At 47.8% G+C, this 25,537-nt stretch overlaps 8 protein-coding genes across 8 annotated transcripts; 3 read left to right on the top strand and 5 right to left on the bottom strand.

Moving 5' to 3' along the window:
* Positions 1-291: 291 nt before the first annotated feature.
* On the bottom strand, positions 292-3,427 carry N7469_005565 (PX domain-containing protein; the record flags this gene model as incomplete). Its single annotated transcript, XM_056644485.1, has 6 exons — positions 292-519; positions 591-1,840; positions 1,908-2,550; positions 2,614-2,922; positions 2,997-3,226; positions 3,325-3,427. The coding sequence occupies 6 exons, from the start codon at positions 3,425-3,427 to the stop codon at positions 292-294; spliced, it is 2,763 nt and encodes a 920-aa protein (XP_056501299.1).
* A 2,826-nt stretch (positions 3,428-6,253) lies between these two features.
* Positions 6,254-9,060, bottom strand: ace1 (putative C2H2 transcription factor (Ace1); the record flags this gene model as incomplete). Its single annotated transcript, XM_056644486.1, has 4 exons — positions 6,254-7,814; positions 7,910-8,139; positions 8,218-8,465; positions 8,544-9,060. The coding sequence occupies 4 exons, from the start codon at positions 9,058-9,060 to the stop codon at positions 6,254-6,256; spliced, it is 2,556 nt and encodes an 851-aa protein (XP_056501300.1).
* A 1,943-nt stretch (positions 9,061-11,003) lies between these two features.
* On the bottom strand, positions 11,004-11,549 carry N7469_005567 (uncharacterized protein; the record flags this gene model as incomplete). Its single annotated transcript, XM_056644487.1, is given in 5 exon segments — positions 11,004-11,206; positions 11,229-11,307; positions 11,324-11,371; positions 11,428-11,485; positions 11,530-11,549. 5 exon segments carry the CDS (start codon positions 11,547-11,549, stop codon positions 11,004-11,006), a joined length of 408 nt encoding a protein of 135 aa, XP_056501301.1.
* Positions 11,550-11,992: 443 nt separating this feature from the next.
* On the bottom strand, positions 11,993-12,661 carry N7469_005568 (uncharacterized protein; the record flags this gene model as incomplete). Its single annotated transcript, XM_056644488.1, has 1 exon — positions 11,993-12,661. One exon carries the CDS (start codon positions 12,659-12,661, stop codon positions 11,993-11,995), a length of 669 nt encoding a protein of 222 aa, XP_056501302.1.
* Positions 12,662-13,475: 814 nt separating this feature from the next.
* N7469_005569 (uncharacterized protein) lies at positions 13,476-14,369 on the top strand (the record flags this gene model as incomplete). Its single annotated transcript, XM_056644489.1, has 3 exons — positions 13,476-14,026; positions 14,079-14,156; positions 14,231-14,369. The coding sequence occupies 3 exons, from the start codon at positions 13,476-13,478 to the stop codon at positions 14,367-14,369; spliced, it is 768 nt and encodes a 255-aa protein (XP_056501303.1).
* A 2,215-nt stretch (positions 14,370-16,584) lies between these two features.
* Positions 16,585-21,106, top strand: pex6 (AAA family ATPase peroxin 6; the record flags this gene model as incomplete). Its single annotated transcript, XM_056644490.1, has 3 exons — positions 16,585-16,774; positions 16,873-20,611; positions 20,668-21,106. The coding sequence occupies 3 exons, from the start codon at positions 16,585-16,587 to the stop codon at positions 21,104-21,106; spliced, it is 4,368 nt and encodes a 1,455-aa protein (XP_056501304.1).
* Positions 21,107-21,275: 169 nt separating this feature from the next.
* On the top strand, positions 21,276-22,619 carry N7469_005571 (uncharacterized protein; the record flags this gene model as incomplete). The annotated part of the gene is made up of 1 exon (XM_056644491.1): positions 21,276-22,619. One exon carries the CDS (start codon positions 21,276-21,278, stop codon positions 22,617-22,619), a length of 1,344 nt encoding a protein of 447 aa, XP_056501305.1.
* A 558-nt stretch (positions 22,620-23,177) lies between these two features.
* On the bottom strand, positions 23,178-24,952 carry N7469_005572 (fungal specific transcription factor domain-containing protein; the record flags this gene model as incomplete). The annotated part of the gene is made up of 3 exons (XM_056644492.1): positions 23,178-24,212; positions 24,276-24,748; positions 24,796-24,952. The coding sequence occupies 3 exons, from the start codon at positions 24,950-24,952 to the stop codon at positions 23,178-23,180; spliced, it is 1,665 nt and encodes a 554-aa protein (XP_056501306.1).
* Between the last annotated feature and the right edge of the window lie 585 nt (positions 24,953-25,537).

The raw sequence follows: 25,537 nt of genomic DNA on the forward strand, positions 1-25,537 counted from the left end.
AATTTCTTTATAAATGACTCCATCTTTCTCCCTGCAACTTCTTCCGGATCTATTTAGTATATAGGCAATTGTCACTATCTAGTCTCTTTTTTCTTCTTCCGGGACCGGTCCAGAGCCATCGATTGGTTATGCATGAGCAACGAACAGAGAATAGCACGACGGGGAATCAAACATGCAATGTATCAAGCGAAAAGTGAATCGAACACAGAGCCATGAACAGAAATGTTGAATGCAAATGGAAAATGCTAGGCGAGAAGCAACCAATGAGTAAAGCGAAATAGGAGGTTGAGATTAGTCCGCCAGAACGTAACGCAGCATCACGACGAATGGATCAGTAAGCTTGAGAAGCTCGTGTACTTCTGGCTTGACAGGTTCACCTGCAGAACGTCGAAGTTGATCTTGCTTCTTGTGACGGCGACGACGTTCGACGGCGATAGGATCGTCGATTTCTTCTTCATCGGCCGCTTCGTCTTCCGAGTCGGATCCTTCATCTGAGATGGCAAGGTCTTCAAGATCGGCCTATTCAATAATTAGAAACACATGTCGCAAACGTGATATTTAGCAGGGAAGATATAAAAATGTAAACTTACCTCGTCAAGTCCAAAGTCACTACCCTTGAATGTCGCACTACCCGGGATCGACTCAGCGCCAGTTCCCTCCGCGGCCATCTTCTGTCGCGTCTTATTCAGGTGCCATCTCTTGCGATCTTCTTGCCATTTGATGAGAGCATTGATCTCCAAAAGTGCAGCGTCCTTGTCGACCTGGCCCACGCCGACAGCACCTTGGAACAAAGCGTTCATATCGAGTCGGCCACCTTCACCAGCCTTCGGACCCTTACGAAGGAATTCGAGAATGCCCTCGATCCACGTCATCAAGGACTGGAATAAACCATTGTCATGAATGTGAACTTCGTGGATGAACTTATAGAAGTTATCCTCGTGGCGAGCACAGAGATCAATGAAGGCTTGAACTGTCTGGTTAGGATCTGCGGATGCATCCTGGCGCTGGGCACTCTCGATCACGGAGATGGCGTCGTCGGCGAACACAGCAAAGTCGGTGATACTACTGTAGACATTGGCCGACTTGTACACGCGGACCAATGGCTCGTAGAAGATGGTGAAGAGATCGCGGAATAGTTGCAGGGTAGTGGGTTCCTCGACGATGCTGAGCATCATGGCCTTGTCCCGCTGACGGGTATACAACTTGAGAAGCTGCTTCATATTCGCAAACCACTGGGCCCCCTGCTGCATCTCTGCGTCGACATTATCCACCGCGTTATTCCAAGCTACCCAGCCGTTGAAGACCTTGCCGACTTGCTCAGGATTGAGTTCCGGAGACAAAAGGTCAGAACGAAGGATAGTGACAAGAATATCCATATCCTCCGATTCAGCTTCCTCCCGAATCTCATTCTTGATGCTCTCGTCTGCGTCCACGAAGCTCTTCAGTTTTTGCGATAGAACGGTGTCATCCACCTTGCTTGCAAGCGAGTTGATTGACTTTTGGAAATCCTTAATACTGTCATTCAGAGTGAGGGAGAAGATCCGCTGTAATAGCGACCGTGAGCCGAAGGGCTGGGCACAGAAGAGGTCAAGTACACCAGACATGACCGCAGCAGGATTGGCAATGCGAATGACGTTCTTCATTAGAGTATATGGGATAAGACCGTGGATGCGCTTAGCTTGAGCAAACAGCTCTGGGGAATTATCTTCGGCGAGGAAAAGGTGGTAAATGGTAGCGGCAACCTCAATACGAAGCCACTCGGCGAATTTCTGGTACTGCGGACTGAGCTCTGCAATGGAGGGCTTTTCGCGGATCTCCGCAAAAAGTTTTGTCAATCCATCTGTATTTTGTTAGACAAGTGTCTTTTGAATTGGCGACTTCGCCAGATGATGAATGGGTTAACTTACTGCTTTCAACAATATCCCGGCGGAACTTCTCCATATAAACATCCAGCTCCGCGGCTCGCTGCCGAGCAATCTCATAGAATCGTTTTTGCTCTTCAATCCTGACGGCATCCATGGCCTTGCGCTTGTCTACATCAAGCAGTTCCTCCTCGTTCAGCTTTACGGGCTTGGCTGTCAGGAATTCCTCCATAGACTTTGACTCTGCAATTCGCTTATTCTGTAAGAGTGTGCGAATGAACGCGCGTAAGGACACACGCTGTTCCTCGCGATAGAGAACAGTTTCTCTGGATACATCAGTTGAGGAGGCCCGCGCAGACGATGACTTCGCTGATCGTGTCGATCCACGCGAAACTGATCGCCGATGATTGCCGGGGGCTAGAGTTCGTCCAGTGGTGCCTGAGGTGGAGGGGGCATCGTCGGCAACGCTAGCATCCTGCGTGGAGAGCGATGATACAGATGAAGCATCGTCTTCTGTGTTGCCGAACCAGCTGGAGCTTGTCGAAGACTTATTCTTGCGAGGGAGAGGAGGAAGGTGCTTGCCAGGGAACTCGGTGCGCAGTCTTCGATGTAGCTTGACAAATTCGCCGTATCTTCGACCAACGTGGATCTCGTCCTGGCTGCCACGACGCACCCGCAGAATAAATTCCTAAGAATCCTTGTCAGATCAAAATGACGGATGGTCTAGAGGTAGAGTAGTGTTCAAACTCACTGCGTGTTGATGGTATCGAACAGTCCTCTTAACAGAAGCCACTCGAACCGCAGCAACATTCACGTCCCAGCCGTTGATCGCGTGGCCTTCAGGCATATTAACCAGTAAACCATTATCATTAGCACCCCGTTCCACCACTTCCATCTCAGCAAACTGAATGCGCTCTTCATATCCTGAGGCGGTCGGAACACCCGATACCATCATGAGCTCCACGAGCTTCTCGCATTTGCGGGCCAGTTTGCGACGCTTTGTTTCCTCCAAACGATCCTCCGAAGATGAAACATGTTTATTCGCGAAAGATTCTAGAAACTATTTCCAGGACTTTATTAGCACAGGGTATTCCCTTATTAGCTGGAGAAGGGGGCAGCGAAAGGACAACGCACCACCTGTAGCTTATCCTGCCAGAACTCCTTTTCCTTAGCCTGGTCGAGAAATGGAAAGTTGCGAACATGATGAACGAAGATATAACGAAGGATAGGCAGCTCCGAGTCTACAGGAGCCACTTCACCGAATTCTGATCGAAATGGGGCTCCGAATCTTTGCAATGCGGTTGGGGAGTTGAGCTCATTAATTTCGCTCCGCACTTGTAGGGCAATGAGCTCGCGCTTGAGATCTGCGAGTGGATGAAGAGCGCGAGTTAGTCAATTCTATCAAACTGCAATGTGATGGTGCATATCACAAATACTCAGCAGCTTGGGAGGTCAATCTTACAATGTTCTTGTTTGCCAGTCAGGGTTTGACCTGGGGCTGGTCCCGCGGTGGACGCCAGCTCGTCGCGGTCCCGGCCGTTGGGAATGGCGGGATCGGACTGCATATCAAGGCAATGAAATCTGATCGCAGAAGTTGTTGGAGGAAAAGAGAGAATTCCAAGAATTTTTCAAAGTCTTGAGGATCAGCGATGATCACTAAGATTGGGTCTGCGGGGCGAAATTCGTCTGCCTTACCCTCAGCCCGGCGAGGCTTCGAAGTCAAACTGGGGAGAAGTGGAGACGTGACAATTTCAGGAGGTGCAAAGAAGTTTGACGGAAATAAAATAGAAAAGAGAGACACTTGATCCTTTAAACAGGAAAGGTATAATCATCCCCTAAAAAAAGAAAGAAAAGAAGCCAAGAAAGTTGGAGTTGAAAAAAAAGAAGGCGGGGAAGCAGTTGAGGTGATGTCGTCACGGGAACTCCGTCTAATTTTATCCTATCAACTTGACACTTTACTGATATTTCTCTGACATAACATGACATGACATGACATGACACTGACACTGACACTGACACTGGCACTTTATACATGTTGTAATACAGTATACTACCGACCAAATGCTACACTCAGTCACACAGAGTCCTCTGTGCTAATCACGAGAACCAGGGACATCCTATCCCAACAACAACAACAACAACAACAACAACAACAACAACAACCACCACCCCCTCTTGGCTTAACCATTGGCACCGCCACTCTCTGCCCCTCATCCCCTCATGGCTGATGCAATCAACTACAACAGAGTGTTTCGTACTGTTGCCTATATTGGCATGCGCCAAGCGGGGCCTCGGCGCAATCAATGACTTATGCCGAGAGGAAGATCACTGGTGAAGTGCTGTACATGACTGGTGGCCATATTGGAAGTATGGAGAGTCCCATAGGGCTGTGCCATGCATGCCAGCCCTACGGATATTTGGGTCTGCCTAGTCTGCCCAGCTGCTGGTCCTCCAGTTAGCATAGTAATTGAACTACAGTTGTTATCGGTGAAATCGATCACATGGCCATTCGAGTCTCCCATCCGAGTCATTCCCATACCTATGGGTAGGTATATGCTAATCTCACTTTTGAATTGAATTGAAAATCTTGCCAGGATATACAATTGTCGCATCATTTCTATTGTCATTTTAGCCATTCTTACCTCCCTTTCAGACCTTAATCCAGAGGATCACGTTCTATTATCTTACAGTAAAATAGTAGTAGGGAAAATATGACAACTACAGGATCGACTACTCTATAAAAGTGATTTAAAAGAGGTATATGCTACCCGCCGAGTAGAACGTGCAATCTAGGGGCAATAATTGTATCCAATGCTTGGGAAAGATGTAACTTAGTACCATTGACTGGATAAGGTGAAAGACAGTGTGTTTGGACCAGTTGGCTCTATACGGATACATCTGCGACGGGTTTTTGGGAGGGGAGGGAACGGGAATTCTGTTCTGCTTCTTGTAAATTTTTGTCGCTTGATTACACTGATCTTCAGAATATTTCAACACGCCGACAATGAATATTTGGAATATCATTTTATCAGCAGTTGATATCAAGTTCCATTTGTAGGCGCATCCTCAGGAACCAAAACAGATCTATGATATATCTATATTCTGATAAAATTTATAATCACTGGTAGTGTGGCCGAGTGGTATGTTTCAATAGCCGAATCTTGTCACACCAAACTGTCTTCTAATAACTTCTTCAGGTCTAAGGCGTACGACTCAAGAGAAATCTTGCCTTCCTAAGAAGGTGTCTTCGTATGGTGCAAACCGCGTGGGTTCGAATCCCACCGCTATCATTCTTTTTTGCTTCCCTTCAAAGCCCCCTAATAAGAATTTTTTTAAGGACCTACTACGGAGACGTGATATAATACTAAATAAACTCAAAATTACATAATCATTGGTAGTGTGGCCGAGTGGTATGTTCTTACAACTAAATTTCCTCTCACAAACTGTATTCTAACAATCCTTCCAGGTCTAAGGCGTACGACTCAAGAGATTCTCTTGCCTCCTCAGGAGGTGTCTTCGTATGGTGCAAACCGCGTGGGTTCGAATCCCACCGCTATCATTTTTTTGCCCTCCCCCCGGTAGAGGGGCCAGCCAGCATCGAGCGCAAGCAATCTTCTTTTTCTTCCTTTCTATTTTCTACCCCAGAAAAATGATGCTCAAAGTTTTTTTCAAAAAATAAAAATAAATCGGCATTAATGATCTCAATAGAGAATTTGCATAAAAGACAGAGAAATTTCTTATTGACATTGGAGTGCTGGCAGGAGAGATTGTTAATGCGCCGTGTTATTGATGCCTGTGGCTCTGCCTCAATGGATTGACGGAGAGATGCAATACAATGACAATTACTGGCAGTGTGATGATAAGCTGTACTACAATACTTCAATAGGCGTGGCTGATGCTCAATAAGATGAGGTCATTGTTTCAACAACCACCCTAGACTACACTTGTGTTCGTGGATCCATTCATTTAATGTTCAATTCATTCTACCCAGCAATGGTGCAATAGATCAAGATTAAGATCAAAAGAAACAAGTAATGAAATGTATAGAGCCTCTCCACACTCAATCGTTATTAAACGCTCTTCCATCAATACTGCGACTTTAATTGCAAAATCAGTCGCGCCTGGATTTTCACCACCTGGGCAGGTATTCAATCATATAGAGAGGTAAGGCGCAGAGAATGCAAGTCGCCTGTAGATGATGACGCACAGATTTTCCTTGTTTCAAAGATAAAGAAAGAAGAGAAATAATAAATGGAAAAAAAGGGAAATAAACTGCAGTACAAATGGCCAGAATCAGATCATAGGTCGCTTGCTGGGAAAGAAGCTAAGTAGAACAGATAAGTTTCACAGGCAGGGCTCAGCCGTGCCGCTCCGAATTCGAGATACATCGTCTATTTCTTATACTCCTGCATGTTCTGCATGTCTTGCAAGAGCCAATTGTCGTTGTTCATGTCCTGTGATTCCCAACCGGGCATGCTGCGAAACATGTCTGATTCAGTCAATGGAGGGAACATAGACTCCGAGGTTTGTACATAGCCCATCGCGCCCATCTGTTGAGGCATAGGCTGTACTTGGGGCTGGGGCTGCTGTTGATGCTGCTGCGCGCGAGCCATATAGTGATTATTCGGGTGCATCATGTTGTTCATCGTTACATTGGAGTTGTCATAAAGGGGGAAATCAGAATTTCCCTGCTGACCAGCAGACTTATAAAGGCTTTGGAGGTGCTCATCAGCTCCGGTGGAGTCGGGGGAATATAGCATCAGGTTGCCCTGCGCATTAGGAGAAAGGCCAGAAACATTGCCGTGTGCGGCGTAGTTGAAGTTCTGGGCCATGTTCATGTCACCCGTCGTAGGCTTGAGGCCACTGTTATCGGAGTAGACCGGAGTGGGAAGTTGCATGTTCGGGGTTGAGAAGTCCTCCTGCATGTTGGATGCTTCGAGGCGGTTCCACTCATAGTCGAAGTTCATACTGTTGTCTGTGTTGCTTGCGAGAGGGGATCCATCGAATGACATGGATGCGGTCATCAAGTCAGGGACAGATCCTGCCGAAGGCACCGACATCGAGTTCATGGATTGGCGGTGCATCGACAAGGATGAGATGAGTCCGTTCGGGTCACCAGCCCCGAATTGATTCTCCATGGCATCCAGATTAGCCGACGTAAATAGACTGAAATCATTGCCCATATTTGTCGAGCCGCTCGTTCCAGAAAAGGGCGAGGTCTCGAACAGTGGAGGGAAATCGTCGCTGCGAGCCGGCGCAGGAGGATCATTGAAGTTGAAGGGTAGGTTATCCGGCCACATTGGGGGATCACAGGGCGAGGCACTGGGGCCTGACACAGGAGTAGGGCAATCAGTAGGACGAGAGGCAGGGGTGGAGACACTCGGAGTGCGAGGTGTGGCCTGGAGGGAGGAGCCACGCTTGCTACCACCACGGGCATTGTTCTTGGAACGAACATAAACCCAGCCATGAGCTTTCTCCATGTGCTGCTTGCAGTTGCTCTCACGCTTCGAGGCATATGTGCAAGGCTGGAAGCTGCACTTGAATAGAGCGGGCGTGCTCGAGTGTTTGTCATTCATGTGGCGGTCACGCTCTTTCTCGGTTGGCCATCCAAGGGATTCATACTTGCAACCAGCATAGGAACACTTCCAAGGACGAGAGTGTGTTTTTTCGTGCTTGGTCAAGTCACAAGGGCGCTTGAAGACCTTGTCACAGTCCTTGCATTTCTGGTTGATGTCCATAGGAGGGGCATTCTTCTTACGTCGGGCCATAGAACGCTGAACACCTTCGTCTGTCGTCTGGTCGAAACTGATAGCACGCTTGAAGATAAATGGGCTTTCGGGGCTATACGGCTTTCCTGTGCGCATGGAGATGGGTTTGCCATTCTGAGTGACAATGATTTCAGCGGGCTTGCCATTGATGGACAAGCCACCTTCGAGGACTGCTTCAGACATACTACATGGAGGGTCAGTAATTCATGTGCATCGAGATGAGAAGTACTGGGACAAAAAAAAGAAGTGCAGCAAAAGAGAAGATCAGATGGAACCTACACTGCGGTCTTTTTCTCTCCCTGAGCGGCTTGCACTCGCTCTTGGGAGGCACGAATCATGGCAGCGTAGCGGCGGACCTGGGAGACGAGATCGACGAAATATCCGTTAGTGTATGGGCGGTCGGCAGGCAATCGCTGGTCACGGTCATTCAAATGCGAGGCCGAAGTATGCAAACATTGGATCGTAAATTCGGCGAAGTTGAGATAGGCGAGTCGAGAGGAGGTCGACTTCTATCGGAACCAAAAGCAAGAAAATATGAGCCAAGGAGGAGTCCTCAAGAGCACGAATAGCAGAGATTCTTCACTTACCGGTGCGAGCCAAAGAAGGGTCTTTTCAAGGTCCCTTAGGCAGACAATCTGTTTTTTAACAATGCGGGATGGAACACTGCGAATAAGAGGGTGGAATGGTTTGAGCTTGGGCTCCTTCAAAATAGGAATCAAAACAAATTTCTCGATTTGCTTGCAGGCAGCAAGACCCAATTGTCGTTTGGGGGTGGACCCGGCATCAAAAGTCTCTGAAGTGGTAATTGCCGATTGATCATGAGCGTCCTCATTCACTGGCGAAGGGGAAAAAAGTGTTAGACAATCGACCGCCGGGGTGGATTCTGTGGATTCACAGTGATCAGATAACTTACTGGCTTGGCTCAGGGGAGACGTGCTTTCCACACTGCTGATGGATGACCCCAATCCACTGTCGGATTCATGGCCCTCTTCGACAATCGTTTTCTTGTCTTCCGGGGAAGACTGGTTCTCATCATTACTTTTTGACGACTGCTCGTGACTTTTAGTTTCAGTCACATCGGCTCCAGAAGCTTTACGGGAACTGGTACGATCGTCCTTGGTAACAGTTGATGGTTTCTTCTCTGGGGAATCATCGAGTGTGAGTCGGTCCAGGATAGATGCCATTCGCTCTTCACTGGAAGTGATGGCATCCAAGGATGTAGGAGCACGACGGGGCAGAGAGCGGATGCTCAGAATAGGATCCTGGTCACTAGATGGTGGGCTCGTGGGGGTGTTGAAGGTCTCTCCTTTCCGCAAGGGCATCTTGGAAGTACCAGAGGGAGACTCAGTTTGAAGAGTTGGGAGATTGGAGTTTAAGTTGGGTCGACGACGCGGGTGTAACCGGCCAGTGTCAACTTGAGAAGCAGTCATAATGGGCTAGTTCTGCCTTGGGGGCCAGCGTTAGTACATAGGCAACAGGTAGGGTGTGGGACAGAGTGATCTCGATGATTGGTCTTTCTTGTGGTGACTCACCGATGGCTTTGACGATTCTAGCTAGTTCAAGAAGCGATGTGCCCTTTGAGTCAGAGACTAAAACGTCAATCCAGACTGACTGTCGAGAGGCTCTGCCGGGTACGTGGGATATAAAGAGGCAACGGGGGCCTTCACCACGTCGAATATGAACCACAAGAAGGATCGAGGTTCAAAATGACCAAAATTTGGAGAAAGACGAGGTCGAAGAGAAAGCCAGATGCAACGAGTCTCAGACTATGAGGTGTTCTCGCACCCGGGTTAGCCGGTGTTACGCTCGAAGCGAATCGAGACTGCGCCCGTTGAGAGGGGAGACTAAGCGGGGAGACTGGGCAAAGACGAAGAGATGCAAATCAAATCGAAACACAGCGGCGAGCGATCGCGGCAAAATGGGGGGTATAAAACGATATGGCCTAGTTGATAGATGAAGATTTAAAGATCAAGAAACAAAAACAGACCAGACAACTGGAGATGAGATGGGGGAAAGATGACGGCGACCGCGTCGGACGATGTCTGCCTGATAGACGAAAAGTCGCTAGTCCTAACTTGGAATCGGGGATGAAGGCTGAGCCGTTAGGCCGGCCGTGATTGGGCGGTCAGAGACATGTGCTGTATCTTTAATACAATTCTCATACAGGCCATGGGCTCCTCCATTTTGCCGAGACTCTCACTAGAATCTCGGCCCCCGCGGGGTCATTAACCGTGTTAATACCATACGATTACACCGCATGAACATGAACTTCGTATGGCTTCCAAAATTGGAAACGGGAAAACTGGACCAACTCCGTCCGAGAGCCGCATTGCTTCTTGCTTTTTGGACCCCTGGAAAATGTCGAAAAACTCAGAGTTTGAAAATATCGCAGCCTTGTTGTCGTCAGCACTGAACCTTTTTTTTTTCTTCTATCTTCTTCTATTCCCCTCTGTTACTCGGCTACCTGATCACTCTTTAAAAAGATAGGTTGCCATATTTTTCTGGTCTCTTTACATTGCTACAGTCCAGCCCAGCCCAGCCCAGCCATTTTTCATTTCAGCCTTGTCGCCCCAACATTTGTAGAATCGATCTTGGTCCACTGGTCCACTTTTCCTCATCGTCCACTTTCCGCCGTGGATTTTCTAACGGGGCCCAGGCACGTGACTTAGAGCCTCCGGGAGTTCGGTCTCGTATTCGGGATTACGAACTCGATTCCGGAGTGGATACATTCCGTATAGCTAGTTATTGCTTCGTGCTGTGTATGTACAGCTTCGGATGATCTGTTCCGGTCAGAAAGATACAGTCCAGCCTTTGTCGGCTGCCTAATTGCTCCGTGTCCGCTCGTGTGCAATGCAGGATGTCACTGCAGATCATGAAAGGGTCATCCACCTCTCCATAACTGCCAAGTGGCATGCTCCGCCACTTTCCGTCAGATTTAGTGGCTTGGTCTTCCTGATCGTGCCACGCACTCTTTGCTGCCTAGATTTCGCCAAGAGCTGTCTTAACTTTGCAATTGAAGGTAAAGCTCAAAAGTTCCGATGAGATCTTCAGTCAAAAATTCTGGAGACTGAATGGGTTTTACTTATATCCCGTCCCTACTGTACTCTGTACTTCTGCACCGTCATGTAGTAAATGGTCGTCGCGAAGGAGGCGCCAGGACGTGACTACGTAGGCCACTCGGTAAATGAATCCCTAGATGTGCATGTAACCTCAAAAGCTTTGGCCTCAATTTCTCCTTCTGTTGACCTACGGCTACGAAGGCCGAAACTAATATGAAAACCACTACACACAATCTAAACTGGTTTCATTCAGAGAGAAGATCGGACTAAGAGAGAGGTAAGTGCCATAGCCATAGCGAAGGAAGAAGAACCGTTCAAGCCTGAAGATGCGCGGTCTTCTCAAAACTGCTGCTAATCCAGCCCTCCAACCTTTTAGCATTACGTGGAATGAACTTGACTTTAAATGGCTTGGCCTGGGTAACCATCCTGGCTGTGACCGAATTGCAGTCAATGGTGTCTAATATTGGTTTGCCTTTCAAGTTGACGGACGCCGATTCGCGGACATGGAAAGCGAGGACTAGACGCGTGAAAAAAAGTACAGTTGACGATTGGCGAGATGTGGACCGGCACATATCCGTGTTTCCGCGCCATATCCATAGTGCTGAGCCCCTGCGCCAGCTGTGGGAACTCATACCATTAGTGATTTGAAATGCTCGGGATCACGGTTTCCAGCCCACATGTTCTATGAATCGACGGTTAATGGAATATTCGTCTAGGCAATGATAAAGCAACTCTTACCATCAGAAAGCTTCTTCCAGCCGGGATAGATTCCGGCTGGAAGAAGCTGCTACTACATCTGTGAGATGATGTCTTTCACACTAGTTCCAGGGAAGCACATACTCAGAGTCGACCAGAACCATAGAGCCTATAAAACAGTGAGCATAACACTTCCTCATCCTAATATGTTGTCAGAATTTGAATTTATCTCCCCTTCACAAATGACTGCATATATTCGCATTGCTCCTCAATCAGACACGCTTCATGGATCTTCACTGGGGTATGCATTGATAAGTTCTTCATAGGCACCACCTTGGATCTCATCGCCATGGGGAGACGAAAGATAAGCTTCTGCCAGATTGATATTTCCCGGCAAGGTATCAAGACCAGCAGCAATCATCAAAACTCGTATAGAAAGATGAGAAAGTAAATACGGATATCGGATTTTTAATTATGGCTACTAATAAACGGTCTAACTAGGAGGTGATCCACAGAAACTTAGGAGTGTTGTTTTGGACAGGTCCCTGGGCACTTGCAAGCTTGGCAACATACAAAAAGCATTGCTTCACAGAAACGACCGTGGATTCTAAGACATTGGCAGGGTCCGATCTAACGTGGGAAGAGGACCTGTCGATGGGGGAGAGTAGTCGATCACCCACTCCCCGTTTACATATTCCTGCCGAAGGAAGATCGTTTCATTGTACGTGCTTATGAAGCCGTACTTACATCTGAGGTCCATCATATACTCGACAGGCTGGGCAATTATTCTGCGCAACAGTTGTTCGTGCTTGTAGAGTCTGCTTAACTGATGTTCCTTGATCCATGGTGATTTCAATTCGCCGACAACTTTGAGGCCGTTGTCTTTATCCTTCATTATGGCATCTGGGATGCCCGAATATGGACTTCCGAGACTTTTGAAATCGGCAAATATAATATCGATTCCCTGGAACTTGAAAATATGGCCAAGCATGGTTCCAAACGATTGCTGGAAACGGCCCTGGAGACCATGTTCATCTCCTAATTCAACCACCTCTTCGTCGAGGGCTTGTGCATATTTCAAAACCCGCCGGCTCCATTTTTCAGCGTTAAAAGTGGATTCAACGGCCCGCCGGAAATTGGACCATTGCATCAATGGGCCACGGTAGTAGATGTTGTGGAGAGCGCTTGAGTCGGTATGGTGTTTACCCACTAACAGGGCGGAAACGGCGGAGGCGATTGCTTGCTTTGCTGTTATTCTTGAGCTAAATACCGGCATATTGGCCTGTTTTTCTACCAAGAGTCAGCAAGAGATGCTCACAATGTTATACTGAGACGTGATGTGATACCTCGGACTATACAGGCAGTGGGTACCGTCGATGATCTGCTCAGTACATCAACTTTTCGAAGATTGCCAGGTCAGATAATAGAAATTCAAGGAGATATATTGAGATTTGGGATATCAATTGGGCCATCAGATTATTGTGCTAAGCAGAAGAATTTCTGCTTCATGAAAATCTTTCGATCAAGACTTAGGCAACAACACCTTGCCCAGGTGCTTTGGCTATGTACAATTCTGCTTCATATTTCGAACGGAATACTGTGCCCTACATATGGTCTTACAGATTATTCTCTACTAATGCTAAGACTGGAAAGCTACGACATACCAGTAGTATTGGTATAAGCTGTTTACTAATCGGTACTAGTAGGACTATAATGGCATTTGGACTTTCGGGAAGGGCGCCGAACCGATGTATATTATAAATTAGTAATTTCTACTGCTTCGCAGTACAAAAGGTAAATAGTGCTTACATCTGTAGTAAAATATGGCTTTCAGGCTTTTCTACCTCAAAGTATGTGTCTTGAGCCTTCATATTCGATTCTTTGGAGTCTGAGCAGTGAAGCCAAGCATTAATATGTTGAAGGGGTACTGAGCGCGGATATGGCGAGCGGTGGGTTTGGTGCCTATTCATGACCTCGTACCACTTGTAGTAAACGTCATCAGAATGGAGTAAGGGTCCGAGAAAATTTTTATTATTTACTAAACTATCTTCTCTAAAAAACCGTTGAAGCTTCTTCTTAGTAGCCCGATCATGCACAGCGCTGAAACGTCATTCCTTCTCGGTCTAGAGGGCACCGAGGTCACTACTGCGGCTAAGACTGCCTTTCAGTTGCCCACAAAAACATGGATTATCATCAAACGACTCGGGGAGGTCTCATTATTCACGCACCAAATGGACATCGATGGCGGTGTCCCGCCGGGATTTGCTGCTGGCAAGTTTCTTTGCCACTCAAAGGATGATCCTGCTAAAGAGTCAGCTTTTATGCGAGTCTATTACCAGATTCCGACTTTTGGCACTGAGTGGTCACCCTATGAAATCCGAGCCTCCCAGGCAGTCCCGCAGGTTGAGCTTGCCGAGCTGAACGCTTTTCAATCTCTCACAAAGCACGCATGCTCCGTTGCTCCTCAGCTTCTTGGATACCATGAAGGTCAACAGCCAGATAACGGAATTGTCCCCGGAGGATACGCCACTACAATCATCTGGGAGAAAGTTCCAGGGAATCCATTATCGGAGGAATATTTTTGGAATCTCGATAGAGACCAGCGAGACAGTATTCGTGAGGCATTTCGTAGTGCTTTCGAGTGAGTTTGTAGTTTGATAAGTTCTGATCGCCGAGACTGATTACTTGATAAGACAGCTAACACGGTGCGGCATCCAGCCATTTGCACCCAGTTTCTCGAAGCTCATATACGATGAGTCTACTAAAAAGATGTATGTGAGCTTGTTCAATTCAGAATGAAGACCCCCGCAAATTCTAGATTGAAAACTAATCCTTATATTCAAAGTCATATATCGGGATTTCGGATGGCTGTCCCTATTGACAGCGTGCGTACATGGACAGATGGAAATTATTTCACGTACGGAATGGTTAAGGCACCTGACAGGCAGGACCGGTTTGACCATGAGGAAGAGTGGGAGTTCTAAATCAGGCCATCTATATCTGTAACAAATCTACCAGCTATGCAATCATAACCTATCTATTGAAGCTAGATATCTTTATTTCTGAATTAACTTGTCTTTTAATTGCTACAACCCTCAATTTTAGAACTTCAATATTACTCTATATGTGTACATCTGTATTGATGGATTGGAATATAGCAACTGCTCCAACATTCTGCAGACCCCCACAACGCCGAGAAATCCATAGATTCAATATTAAGGCAAAGTACAATAACAACAAAGAAAGGAAGAGTGCAGATTATTAAATGACCCAGAGCCCACAGCTTTTCTTTTGTGATTGATTGCTGCCATTCAACGGAGATCGAACATCCCCTTCTTTTCTCCTTGGTTCTCATAAACAACATTTATTATGCCCGAGGCAGCTGGGAAGACTCGTCGGAGGCTTCTAAGAAGTTGTCAATGTTGTGTATGAGAAAGGTCCGACGTGATGGCCAAAAACGACATGCAAGATGTGTCTCGATCATGAGAAACCGTGCAATATCAAGTGTCTCTTCCTCGGCCAAGCTAAGACGATTGTCCCAAGGTATACCCGGCTTGCCACGTTCCCCTACCTAATTATTGGTGGGCCGATTGTATGTACCAAATACTGATAGCATCCCAAGGCCAACCAAAGCGACCAGCGATGAACTTGTGCTGAAAACAAAGAGCTTTGGCTGTCAAACAACAAATGAAAGCAGGGGATGATGGGATTAGCGATAGTCTGTGACCGCGATTTTTCCAGTAAGAGACAACGGAAAGGGAAGCCAAGCTGGCTGTGCTGACCCTGCCCCATCTACCAACGAGCCGTTAACATATAGTGGCTTGGTACCTACGAATCAGCCATCAGCTATGAATTATACATTGCATGTACCGTAAATTTTAGAAATATTGGTGTGAGCTCCAACGTGAACGAGATCGCCAAGTTGGCGATCTCGTAGTGAACGGGGAGTCCGCGTCCACTCTTAGAACATAGTGTCTGCTAGCTGAAAGAGCTCGCTCTCCTCAATCCTGCTGGTGAGAAGAGTGTATGCTCTATCCACCATACGAGGGTTGCATCTAAGGCCGAGATCCGAGCTTGCGGCCTTTTCCTCATACAATCAACCCGCAACTTCGATGGGACGCAGGGAGGATATGGGAAATACAAACATTGCTCCCACTGTACGAATGAACATGCCTTCTTGGAAGAACCTATATCTCTGCGGGAATGGATGGGAAGATTCATTTTCAAATGGTCTCTTATACGGGCTTTGGATCAGCAATCATCGTTCGGGGATTCATTGAATGCCAATTTCTAGTTATCATCTGCCCTTGTCCAGCTAACTAGAATTTACTAGACTGTGGACTTTTTGTCCAATAATTCTCTCTAAGTACAATATGTAACAAATATACTATATCCAATAAAATTGACTTTTCTTACATTGGGACTCTGAAAGCACTGAAACTGTAGACTTGGAAGTCAACTAAACGACATACTGAAACAGATGCCTTAAACCTAAGGCTTAATGGTTTCTAGTCAGTTAACTAACTATTAGCCCCAGGAGTAAAGCATCTAAGTCTGCCGCTATCCTTTGCAGAAGAGATTTTGCGCAAGGCCGAGAATTGCGTCTCTTAACTTTAGAACTCCTAGTATATCGCAATGCTCTCAGTATCAGGAGATTCAAAGCTCAGAAAGGAAATTGTCTAAGTGTTGAGGCTTGAAGTTGAATATCAAGATAAGTTCCGGATCACAGGCCGAGCACCAATGGTATCACCGAACTTGCGGATAACGACGCCTACACCATTTCACATTTGCTTGAAAGTCCAAACCCTGATCTACAGAAATTATTGGAACCAAAACGTATATATATAGTTGACTCTCAAATTAGATGTACAACACCGAATCCAATGATTGATATCAACCATCAGGACTAATTCGATACCTGGCCGTATCAGCATGATCGATGGACCTCGGCTCTCCGGGAATTGGCAGAACGCCGGCGGGCGGTGCCGAGTGTTGACTGGACTTCCCCCGGATTCTCCTCCGGCGCATCGCATTACTTTCTCCCCCGCGACTCTCTTTGCTTGCGAGCTCCCTCCTGATCCTCCGATGAGCTCGGTAGCCCGGTGAAGACTAAATTGACTCCGTGATCTCCATCTTCCCTGCTCAACTTCTCCGGCTTTTTCCCGACGGCAATTGGAAGTCCTCCCCCGCGTGCCCACTATGGACTTCGAACACTACGGGCAAAGCTCTCAACAGCCCAGGCAGCGCCGGAAGAGAGCTGGCAAGCGAAGGCAACGCAATAAGCCTCCAGTATCTGCGCGCCTGGCTCTTGATCCTCAGCTAACTGGCAATGTTGGAGTGTTATCGGAGGACTTGGCGATTGACCTCTTCCCCCAACAGGCTATTCAGGGTAAGTGATCCTAACCTCGGTAGAAGAAGCGTGATTGATCTATCAATGTCTCAATGGGGTTTGAATGGAATGAACTCATCTGTGTCGCTGAATTATAGGTGCCTCAAGTAACGAGGGAATTCTGCATGTCGCCGTTTCCCCGCATTCCGCGACCTCCTCATCAGTGGAAGATCAGGCGTGGACAATTTTGCCTGTGAGAATCCATTCCACCGAACGGACACACGCCCCAATATCGCATTCGACCGTACTATTTCCCGACTCCGCAGATACTCTCCAGCCTTTCTTGCAAGCTCTCGGGAAACTCGATTCATCCCGAAACTCATTGCAGACGCATCGGGCAGTGGACATCCGCATTCTCGATGTAGCCCCCTTGCATCTTGATACTATCTTCGTAACGGTCGAGAGGAACCTACTTCGAACTCATGACGATATCCAGAACAAATTTGGTGGTGGATTCTCGGGCAATGCACACGGTCCGAATGGGGTTTGGCCCAAGGGAAGGGTTCCTGATACGAAGAAGATATCTAAGAAGGCGGCCGCTGATGCAGAGCAGCGATTGACTGCAGCTGTACGCGAAGCATTGGCAGCGCAGCGTATTGTTCATGTTGGCGATATCCTTCCTCTCCCTCTTCCCCCTCACCCTATCACTTATGCCCCCGCGCCACCGGCGAGGATCTCATTCTGCGAGCCGGTATCGCAAGGTCTACTGATGCCAACAACCAAGGTTGTCCTGGTACAAGCTCGCCCTCAAGGTAACAGGGCGCCGCAGGCTCTCCCACCACGACCTGCCCTCCTGAAGCAAGTGGCCGAAGATGAGGCCGATGATACATCCAATGAACAATTCTATTCCGCTGCAGAGGATAGGCCTACTGAGAGCGGCACAGAAATGGAAACAACCTCTGCCGCCGAAGAGTCCGAGACTGAAGGATCGGTAGGATCTGTTAGCGATTCATCGGACGACTCTCTGGAGGACATGATTTCATTGTCCGCACCTGAACTCCCCCAGCCGCCATCAGGCGTGATGTCCTCTATGACATCGGCAACTCCGCGGGCTGGTGGACGGCGGATGGACGGAATTCACACGCCAGGCTCCGTCACATCTAATTTCACGTCGGCAACTATGCGCCCCGGTCGAGGTGGCGGCAAGACATTCAAGGTTGAAGGGCTTTTGCAGCAAGTTCCTAATGAAGTGTTACATCCCCGTCCCCGGGATGATGAGGATGTTGATTCCTTCGTCTTTGTGGATATCAGTACCCTAGCTAAGATTGGCTGCTTCTCAGGTGACTGGGTACGCATCGAGGCCGCTGAAGAGCCTCAGCTGAATATGTTCGCCTCTCTCAAATTTGGCAGCTTCAACGATTCTCCTGAAGATTCGGGTGAGTGGCGCCCTGTCAAAGTCTTTGGACTGCCAGGTCTCCCTTCGTCAAAGCCTCGATACGCCATCAACCCCTCAGGCGATCGTCGTTCCAGCTTCTCGCAGCGCGCTCCAACTCGATTGACACCATCTGTGTTTGTTCCTCCTTTGCTTCTCAGCAACATTGAAAACCCCAAGTATCTTCGCATCTCCCCCATGACATTTGCGACCCCAAGTGGATCCTCGAAATCTGGCCTTTTACATCAAATGAAGAACAGCGCGGCCAAAAATCCGCCATTAGCCAAGGAAGTCACCCTTCTCAAAGTTTCCACTCCCCTTTCTTTGGATAGAGTTCTGCAGCCAGCTCTTTTTGCCGGCTTGAAGCAATACTTTGAATCCCGGCGACGCATCCTGAAGAGTGGGGATCTTGTTGGTATTAGTGTCGATGAAGGACTCGGAAGGGCTGTGTTCTCCGGTGCATCAGGCGGTGACGCTGCCCATGAAGATGATATCACTGCCAGACTAGGCCAAGGATCGCATAATGGAGAACCTGGAGGCCGCAAGGTTGGTGTTGCTTGGTTCCGCGTGGGCCAGGTGGCTCCTACTAGCGTCGAAGAACTTGAGGAGACTGGCGAAGACCAATGGGGTGGAGTGGCCGTCATTGATCCAACGAGTACACGTATGGTTCAGGCTGGCAGCGATGTGAGTCGTGTACCTGGTAATCTCGGCAATGGTTGGGAGTATTGGCTTGGAGTGAAGACGATCCCGAAAGCCGTTGGTGATACACCTGCACCCCATGGAATTGTTGCCGAACCGCCTCAAGCTTTCATTCCTCCCTTGCAACAGCGAATCCGAGATCTGATGGCTGCGGCGACAAGCCCCCGTGCCATTCAACTCGGCATGAAGCCTGTTGTTATTCTTCTGAAGTCCCAGCAAAGACACAACGGCAAAGCAACTGTTGCCACCCGTGCTTGTGCTGATATTGGGCTTCATACCTTCCCTCTTGACGCCTATGATATTCTCACTGAAGGTGGTGCCAATGGCGGAGACGTGAAAACCGAAGCGTACTTGAAAGCCCGAGCTGAGCGAGCCTTCCACTGCGGCTCGAACTGCACCGCTTTATTAATCAAGCATATTGAAGTGTTGACCGCTGATCGTATGGTGACGGCGATGACTGATATCGTGAAGGATTCCCGGGTTATCATTGCCACTACCAGCGATGTGGAGCAAATCCCAGAAGGTATCCGTAGCTTGTTCACGCACGAGTTCGAGATGGGTGCCCCGGAGGAGAAAGAGCGTGAGGGTATTCTCCGCAATGCAGTCACCGAGCGTGGAATTAAGTTGTCTGCTGACGTAGACCTGGGAACTGTTGCATTGAAGACTGCTGCATTGGTGGCTGGTGATCTTGTTGATGTTGTGGAGCGTGCTTCTGCAGCCCGCACAGCTCGTCTCGAGAGTATGGTGGAAACTGCTAGCAAGCAGCGGCCTGAATCGCAGGTTTGCATTCGTGATGTTTTACTTGCCGGTGGAGACGGTGCTCGTGGTGTCACTAAAGCGGACTTTGATTTCGCAGTTGAAGCTGCCAGGAAGAACTTCGCTGACTCGATTGGTGCACCAAAGATTCCTAACGTCGGCTGGGACGATGTTGGTGGCTTGACTAATGTCAAGGATGCCCTGATCGAAACGATTCAGCTGCCGCTCGAGCGACCCGAGCTATTTGCCAAGGGCATGAAGAAGCGAAGTGGTATTCTGTTCTACGGACCCCCTGGTACCGGAAAGACTCTTCTTGCCAAAGCCATCGCTACTGAGTTCTCTCTCAACTTCTTCTCGGTTAAGGGCCCTGAGTTACTCAACATGTATATTGGTGAATCCGAAGCCAATGTGCGACGTGTCTTCCAACGTGCCCGTGATGCCCGCCCTTGTGTCGTCTTCTTTGACGAGCTGGATTCGGTTGCCCCGAAGCGTGGTAATCAGGGAGATAGCGGCGGTGTTATGGATCGTATTGTCAGTCAGTTGCTTGCTGAACTTGATGGAATGAATGGTGGCGAGGAGAACAGTGGCGGTGTTTTCGTGATCGGTGCAACCAACCGTCCCGATCTGTTAGATACAGCTCTCCTTCGACCTGGTCGATTCGACAAGATGCTTTACCTCGGCGTGTCAGACACTCACCGGAAGCAGGCTACGATCATGGAGGCCCTGACAAGGAAATTTGCTCTCCACCCGGAGTTGTCTCTGGATCGGGTTTCCGAGCAGCTTCCTCTGACATATACTGGTGCTGATTTGTATGCCTTGTGCTCCGACGCTATGCTAAAGGCCATTACGCGGAAGTCTACCGCTGTCGATGATAAAATCAAACAACTGCCCGGCGGGCCGGTCAGTACGGCCTATTTCTTCGATTATCTTGCCAAGCCAGATGATGTTTCGGTGATGGTCACTGAGGAGGATTTCTTGTCGGCTCAGAGTGAGATGGTTCCAAGTGTTAGGTACGTGGTTTTCCCCCTTAGAGATGAAATGATGTTTAATACTAACAATCACACAGTGCGAAAGAACTTGAGCATTTCGAACGAATCCGACAAACCTTCGAATCAGTCGACAAATCCAAGCAAGACTCTTCTGGGGGAGCGCCTCAGACGATTGCAGATGCCATGGAAGCGTTTAGCATGGGCGAGTCAACGGAAATTCCCATTATCAATGGTGAAAATCCATTCCCTGGTGGCATTCATGGTCGAATCAAGGGATTGAAGCAATGGCCAGGTGGAATTGTACGCAGCCCAAGTGGCAGCTCTATCAGCAGCAGCAATAAGGGCAAGGGTAAGGCTTCTGCCAATAAGAAGGGGAAGGGTGCTCGGACTGGAGGGGAATCAGATGCCTCATTGGAAGGCGACGATGAGCATATGGCAGATGGAGCAGCAGAAGATGAAGATGATTATGTTGTTCGTACTGATCATCTTTCGAATCCCATGGAGGAGGTGGAATAGACTTCTGACTGTATTATGTGAATCTTGAATATTATTTCTCTCTCTCTCTCTCTCTCTATCTCTGCGATTAATTCCACAGCTTGCTAAGCTGTTTTGTTTACCAGTGAATAACAATATAGATCAATTCAATTCCACTATATCAATACTTATTTTGCCTGAAATTCAGTGAATGTCCAATGTTTTTCTCGGGCAGCTGCCTCCCTTCTTCTTCCATCAAATCTTCTTCACTCCTCGACAATCCAACATCATCGCTCCTCAGCCCCAATATATGCAGACTTACTACACCAAAATTCTCTCTGATAGCATGTTAGTCTGGGATGCATCAACCTTCATACAATGGATGGCCGATCCTGAATGGCGATACTTCACTGATTTGAGATCATGGTCAGATGAAGAAGTCATCGAGCATCTAACTCGCGACCCAATGGCAAACAGTCGACATCTCCAATGTTCAATTCCACCAGAGGATCGATACTTCACAACAAAAAGTTCGACTTCATTAGGTTTACTCGGTCTCCTACCAACGGAACTACTCGACTACCTTCTCGGTCTCCTAGACATTCGCTCACTTCGAAGTTTTGGCGCAACATGCGAGTACGCACTTTCACTTACTACCAACCAATCCGAATACCAACTTCTTCAAAAGCTCGCTCCAACAATTTGTCCTCTGATCTACCTCACCGGCTTAGACTACCTGCATCCAATCGCCAGTGTCTCTCGCGAACTTCGCTTCTGCTATTGCCGATCATGCGGGGAACGAGGAACCCTCCTCTGTCTACCAACCTGCCAACGTATCTGCGAGAATTGTGCACAATACAACCAAGCTTACTGGGGTCTCCTTCTCTCCGAAGCAAAGACTGCTTTTGCATTAGAAGAGCACGAAGTCGACCCATTGCCAGTCTTACTCACAAACAGGCGTATGTGGAGAGGCATAGAGAACGGAGTGACGCACACAGAACCGAATCTGGAATATGTGACAACGAAGAGTGCTTTATCTGCGGCGATACAGAAACGAGGTTCACGACAGGCCATGATCGAGGCTGCCGAGGCGATTTCTCCAGATCGTTCTGCCGAAGCCTCCGCTCTCGCTATTTCAAAAGCCCTGTTGTATCGATACTTGCGGGCTTCGAATCCACGGCCTGCTAATGGGGATCCGTCGCAGGTTGTTGCTCGATTATCTAATGTCCCATCTACTGAACGAATCGGTATCGTGACGACTTTATTCCCGTGTGTTCCTGAAGGATACAGAATGGCTATGCCAACATATCGATGCAGCGGTTGCTGGGTTGTATGCAACGCGCCATTTCAAATCCTAAATGAACATTATCGGTATATGGGTATCGAACCTACCTCCACCAGCCCGGAGGATAGGTACAGGATTGTCAAGGGTCGAACTTTGATTGTGCGTACGCTTGAAGAGTTACGATATCATATCTCACATCAGTGTCTGGGTGGGAAGCTGCTTATGTTTCGCCGTCGGAAGATGCAGAGCGACGGTGTGGTTTTGCCCTAGGCTGGCTCTGTGATGTGGGAAATTTACGTCGACACGTTCTTGCTTTCATCTCTTGCCCATGAGCTTGTGATGGTATCCTGTTTCATTTTGTCTCTAACTGTCCTGTGACTGGTCATATTTTGAATATACCGAAATCTGAACTGTTGAATGTTGAATCAATAACAAATATTAGACTGTAAGAAGTCACGCCCTGAAAGAACTCCTTGCAGGTTATACTTCGACCTATCACTCATTGGATAGTCATGCCCATCAGAAACTCTGCGACACGTGGAAACCATGTGGGAATAGGACTATCCCTGTATTCCCTAGCGTTATCAGTAGTGATATGCAATCGGCATGCCGACTCGGGAGCTTCTTTCGAACTAAAAACCGTCGTAGTTTGGAAGTATTTAGTTTGAGCCCTATCAGAGGTTTGTGAATAAGGACGAATATTCAAATTTAAGCAATCATAGCTATTGGGGTATATTATTATTATTGCTATTGTAACATCAAACTTCAATAATCAACGAAAATGCAAGTTTGTCACATCACATTCTATTCAGTCTGTCAGACATGCACTCATCTGTACCCAGTCCCGTTTTGCTGTATAATTTTCAACGCCCACGAAGTAACCCTATTAGCCTCAGAATATACATCCCGAAGACTCGCCATGATCTCAAGGCCCAGCTGGAAATTATTCGTAGCCTCGTCTTTCTGAGGCGATGGCGGTGCTCTCATCTCCCCAATATGAATCACCAGCGCAACTAAGATCCCCGTGACGCCAAGAATGGGCAAGCGTCTGTGTAAGCCCCTGCGGTATAAATCAAATGCAACTCGAGTGATCTGCTGAGAAGCATGCTGAAGGCAGAAATTTGAGGATGGAAATATACGGCTCTGATGGAACACTGCGATGGTAGTGTAAAATGTTATATGGAGGAGACTTCGTTGTAGTGTGAGTGCGGGCTCTTCGTCTGCGTCTCTGGGTTCGGCGGGGTTTGTTTGGCAGGAGTTTGGCAGGGCGTTGGCCCATTCTGCTAGCATTCTTTCGGAGGTGTAGATGCTATTTGTGTATTCGGGGGATTCGTCGGATGCGGATGATGTTGGTGTTGTTGGAGAAGCTGATGAGCGAAGATGACTTTCCTTGCATTGGACGTCTAGTACATTGCGGATGCAGACTGATAGACGGGCATTGGCGATGAATATCAGAGTGAGTTCTCTTTGCGCGGAGAAATTTTGTGATAAATCGGTGTAGGATGGTGTTACTTCTGGACTTTGAGGCAAGATAAATTGAAGGTGTTCGAAGTCCTTTTCTGATACCATCTGGTGTGAGAAGTCTGCACGTTGAATAATTGGACGGCGTCTTAGACGCAGGGCGATTTGACAGTCTATTATGTGGCAAGCCCATGCGATTCGCCTCCACAGGGTTGGTCGATAGTGGAAATTTGTAATTTGTGATCCATCGTGGAAGAGGCCAATAGACAACGCTGTTGATATGGCGATTCCGATCAGATGGCGACTATCATCTCCATCGACCGCGTCGAGCCGGTATGTCATTAGAAGAAATGCTTGAACGATAGCCAAACCATCCGTTTCGACGTTGGCTTGATAAAGAAGCTTGAAAAATTGTGTGAGTAATTTAACCAAATGATCAAGAAGTCAGCCTTCTTTTAGACTTACCCTGGCCTTTTGGAAGAAAGACTCTTGAGCTTCCTGTCTGGTTGAGTGACCAGCCTCAAGTAGATGATGCATTTCCACGAAAGTCGTTGCAGATACCATTATGGCGTGGTATAAAAGCAAGCTGATCGAGCCATGGCTTCCATATGTTCCATGAAGGGCTTGAATGAGGGATTGCCATTCAACAATCGGCATTGAAGGAAGTACACACTCTTCAAATGCTTGCAAGAGTGCATTTTGGAGTGGAGCATTCGGTAAAGCAAAGACTCCGTTCAGATTGAGGCACTCAAGAGTATTTTGATTCGTCGTCAATGGAAGTGGTTTGATAAAGCTTGGTAGAAATCCTTCCGGATTTAAAGCACCGGGATGTGCGGTCTCCTCGGGGTGAATATTCGTGAAGGTGGACCAGAGATTTTCCCCAGGAGAATGATTCAAGACGATGGGATGGAATGAAGCGGGATGTAAGCCTAGTGGTGCTACACGTTAGACCATGGAATTTGATGATAAGTAATGCTGCACGTACAAGTTGGATCCATCGTGGTGGTAGGCCACTTCGTAGCCTCGTTTACTGGAAGAGGGGGAAGTTCATTATGAAGCACCGATTGTTGAATGTTCGTTTCAATTTGATACAGGCTGTCCACTGAGTCGGGGCTACTCTGTGCCCACTGATGGGAAGCCATCGAAGGAGTTGAGGGTGAACATTGATAGTCCATTCTTCGTCTGAGATAATTGGATAAGACACCGAATCTTTAGGATTCGCTCAACTCACTTACCTTTTACTGTCCCTTTGGTCCATTTCTGTTTGATATTTTTCTTCGGTTCCGAGACCTATCCTTGAAGTGTTATGGATGAAAAAAGTAGACCACTTGCACATATCCCTGCGACGAGGGAAAACCTCCGCATTATTTAATTTTAAATCCCCCGCAATTTAGATGACAGGAAACAGGGTTCATCTAGACTCGTCACCACTTGACATCAACTTCCATCAGATCTTCTACTTAAGGCGGGCACTTTCTGCTCAAAGAGGTTAGACGGTGGCTTGCACGTCAATCTGAAGATCGTTCGAAGTGGAGAGACCGGCGGTTTCTTACCCGTTTGGGGCATCTCCGGTTTGCAAGGTTTGACAGAACGTTGGCCCCGGACAGATCCTCCCTCTTTTAGTGTTTTGATTTTATAAGATCGTTGGTTCGGTCAAGGTCTCCGAGTATTAGTTAAATAGTAAGCATGGTTCTGTTTGGCTAGACTGAATCTCTTACAATATCCAG

This window comes from Penicillium citrinum (assembly GCF_028827155.1).
Source record: "Penicillium citrinum strain IBT 23319 chromosome Unknown utg000004l:1.0-2404223.0:1.0-2405248.0, whole genome shotgun sequence".
NCBI classification, from domain to species: Eukaryota; Fungi; Ascomycota; class Eurotiomycetes; order Eurotiales; family Aspergillaceae; genus Penicillium; species Penicillium citrinum.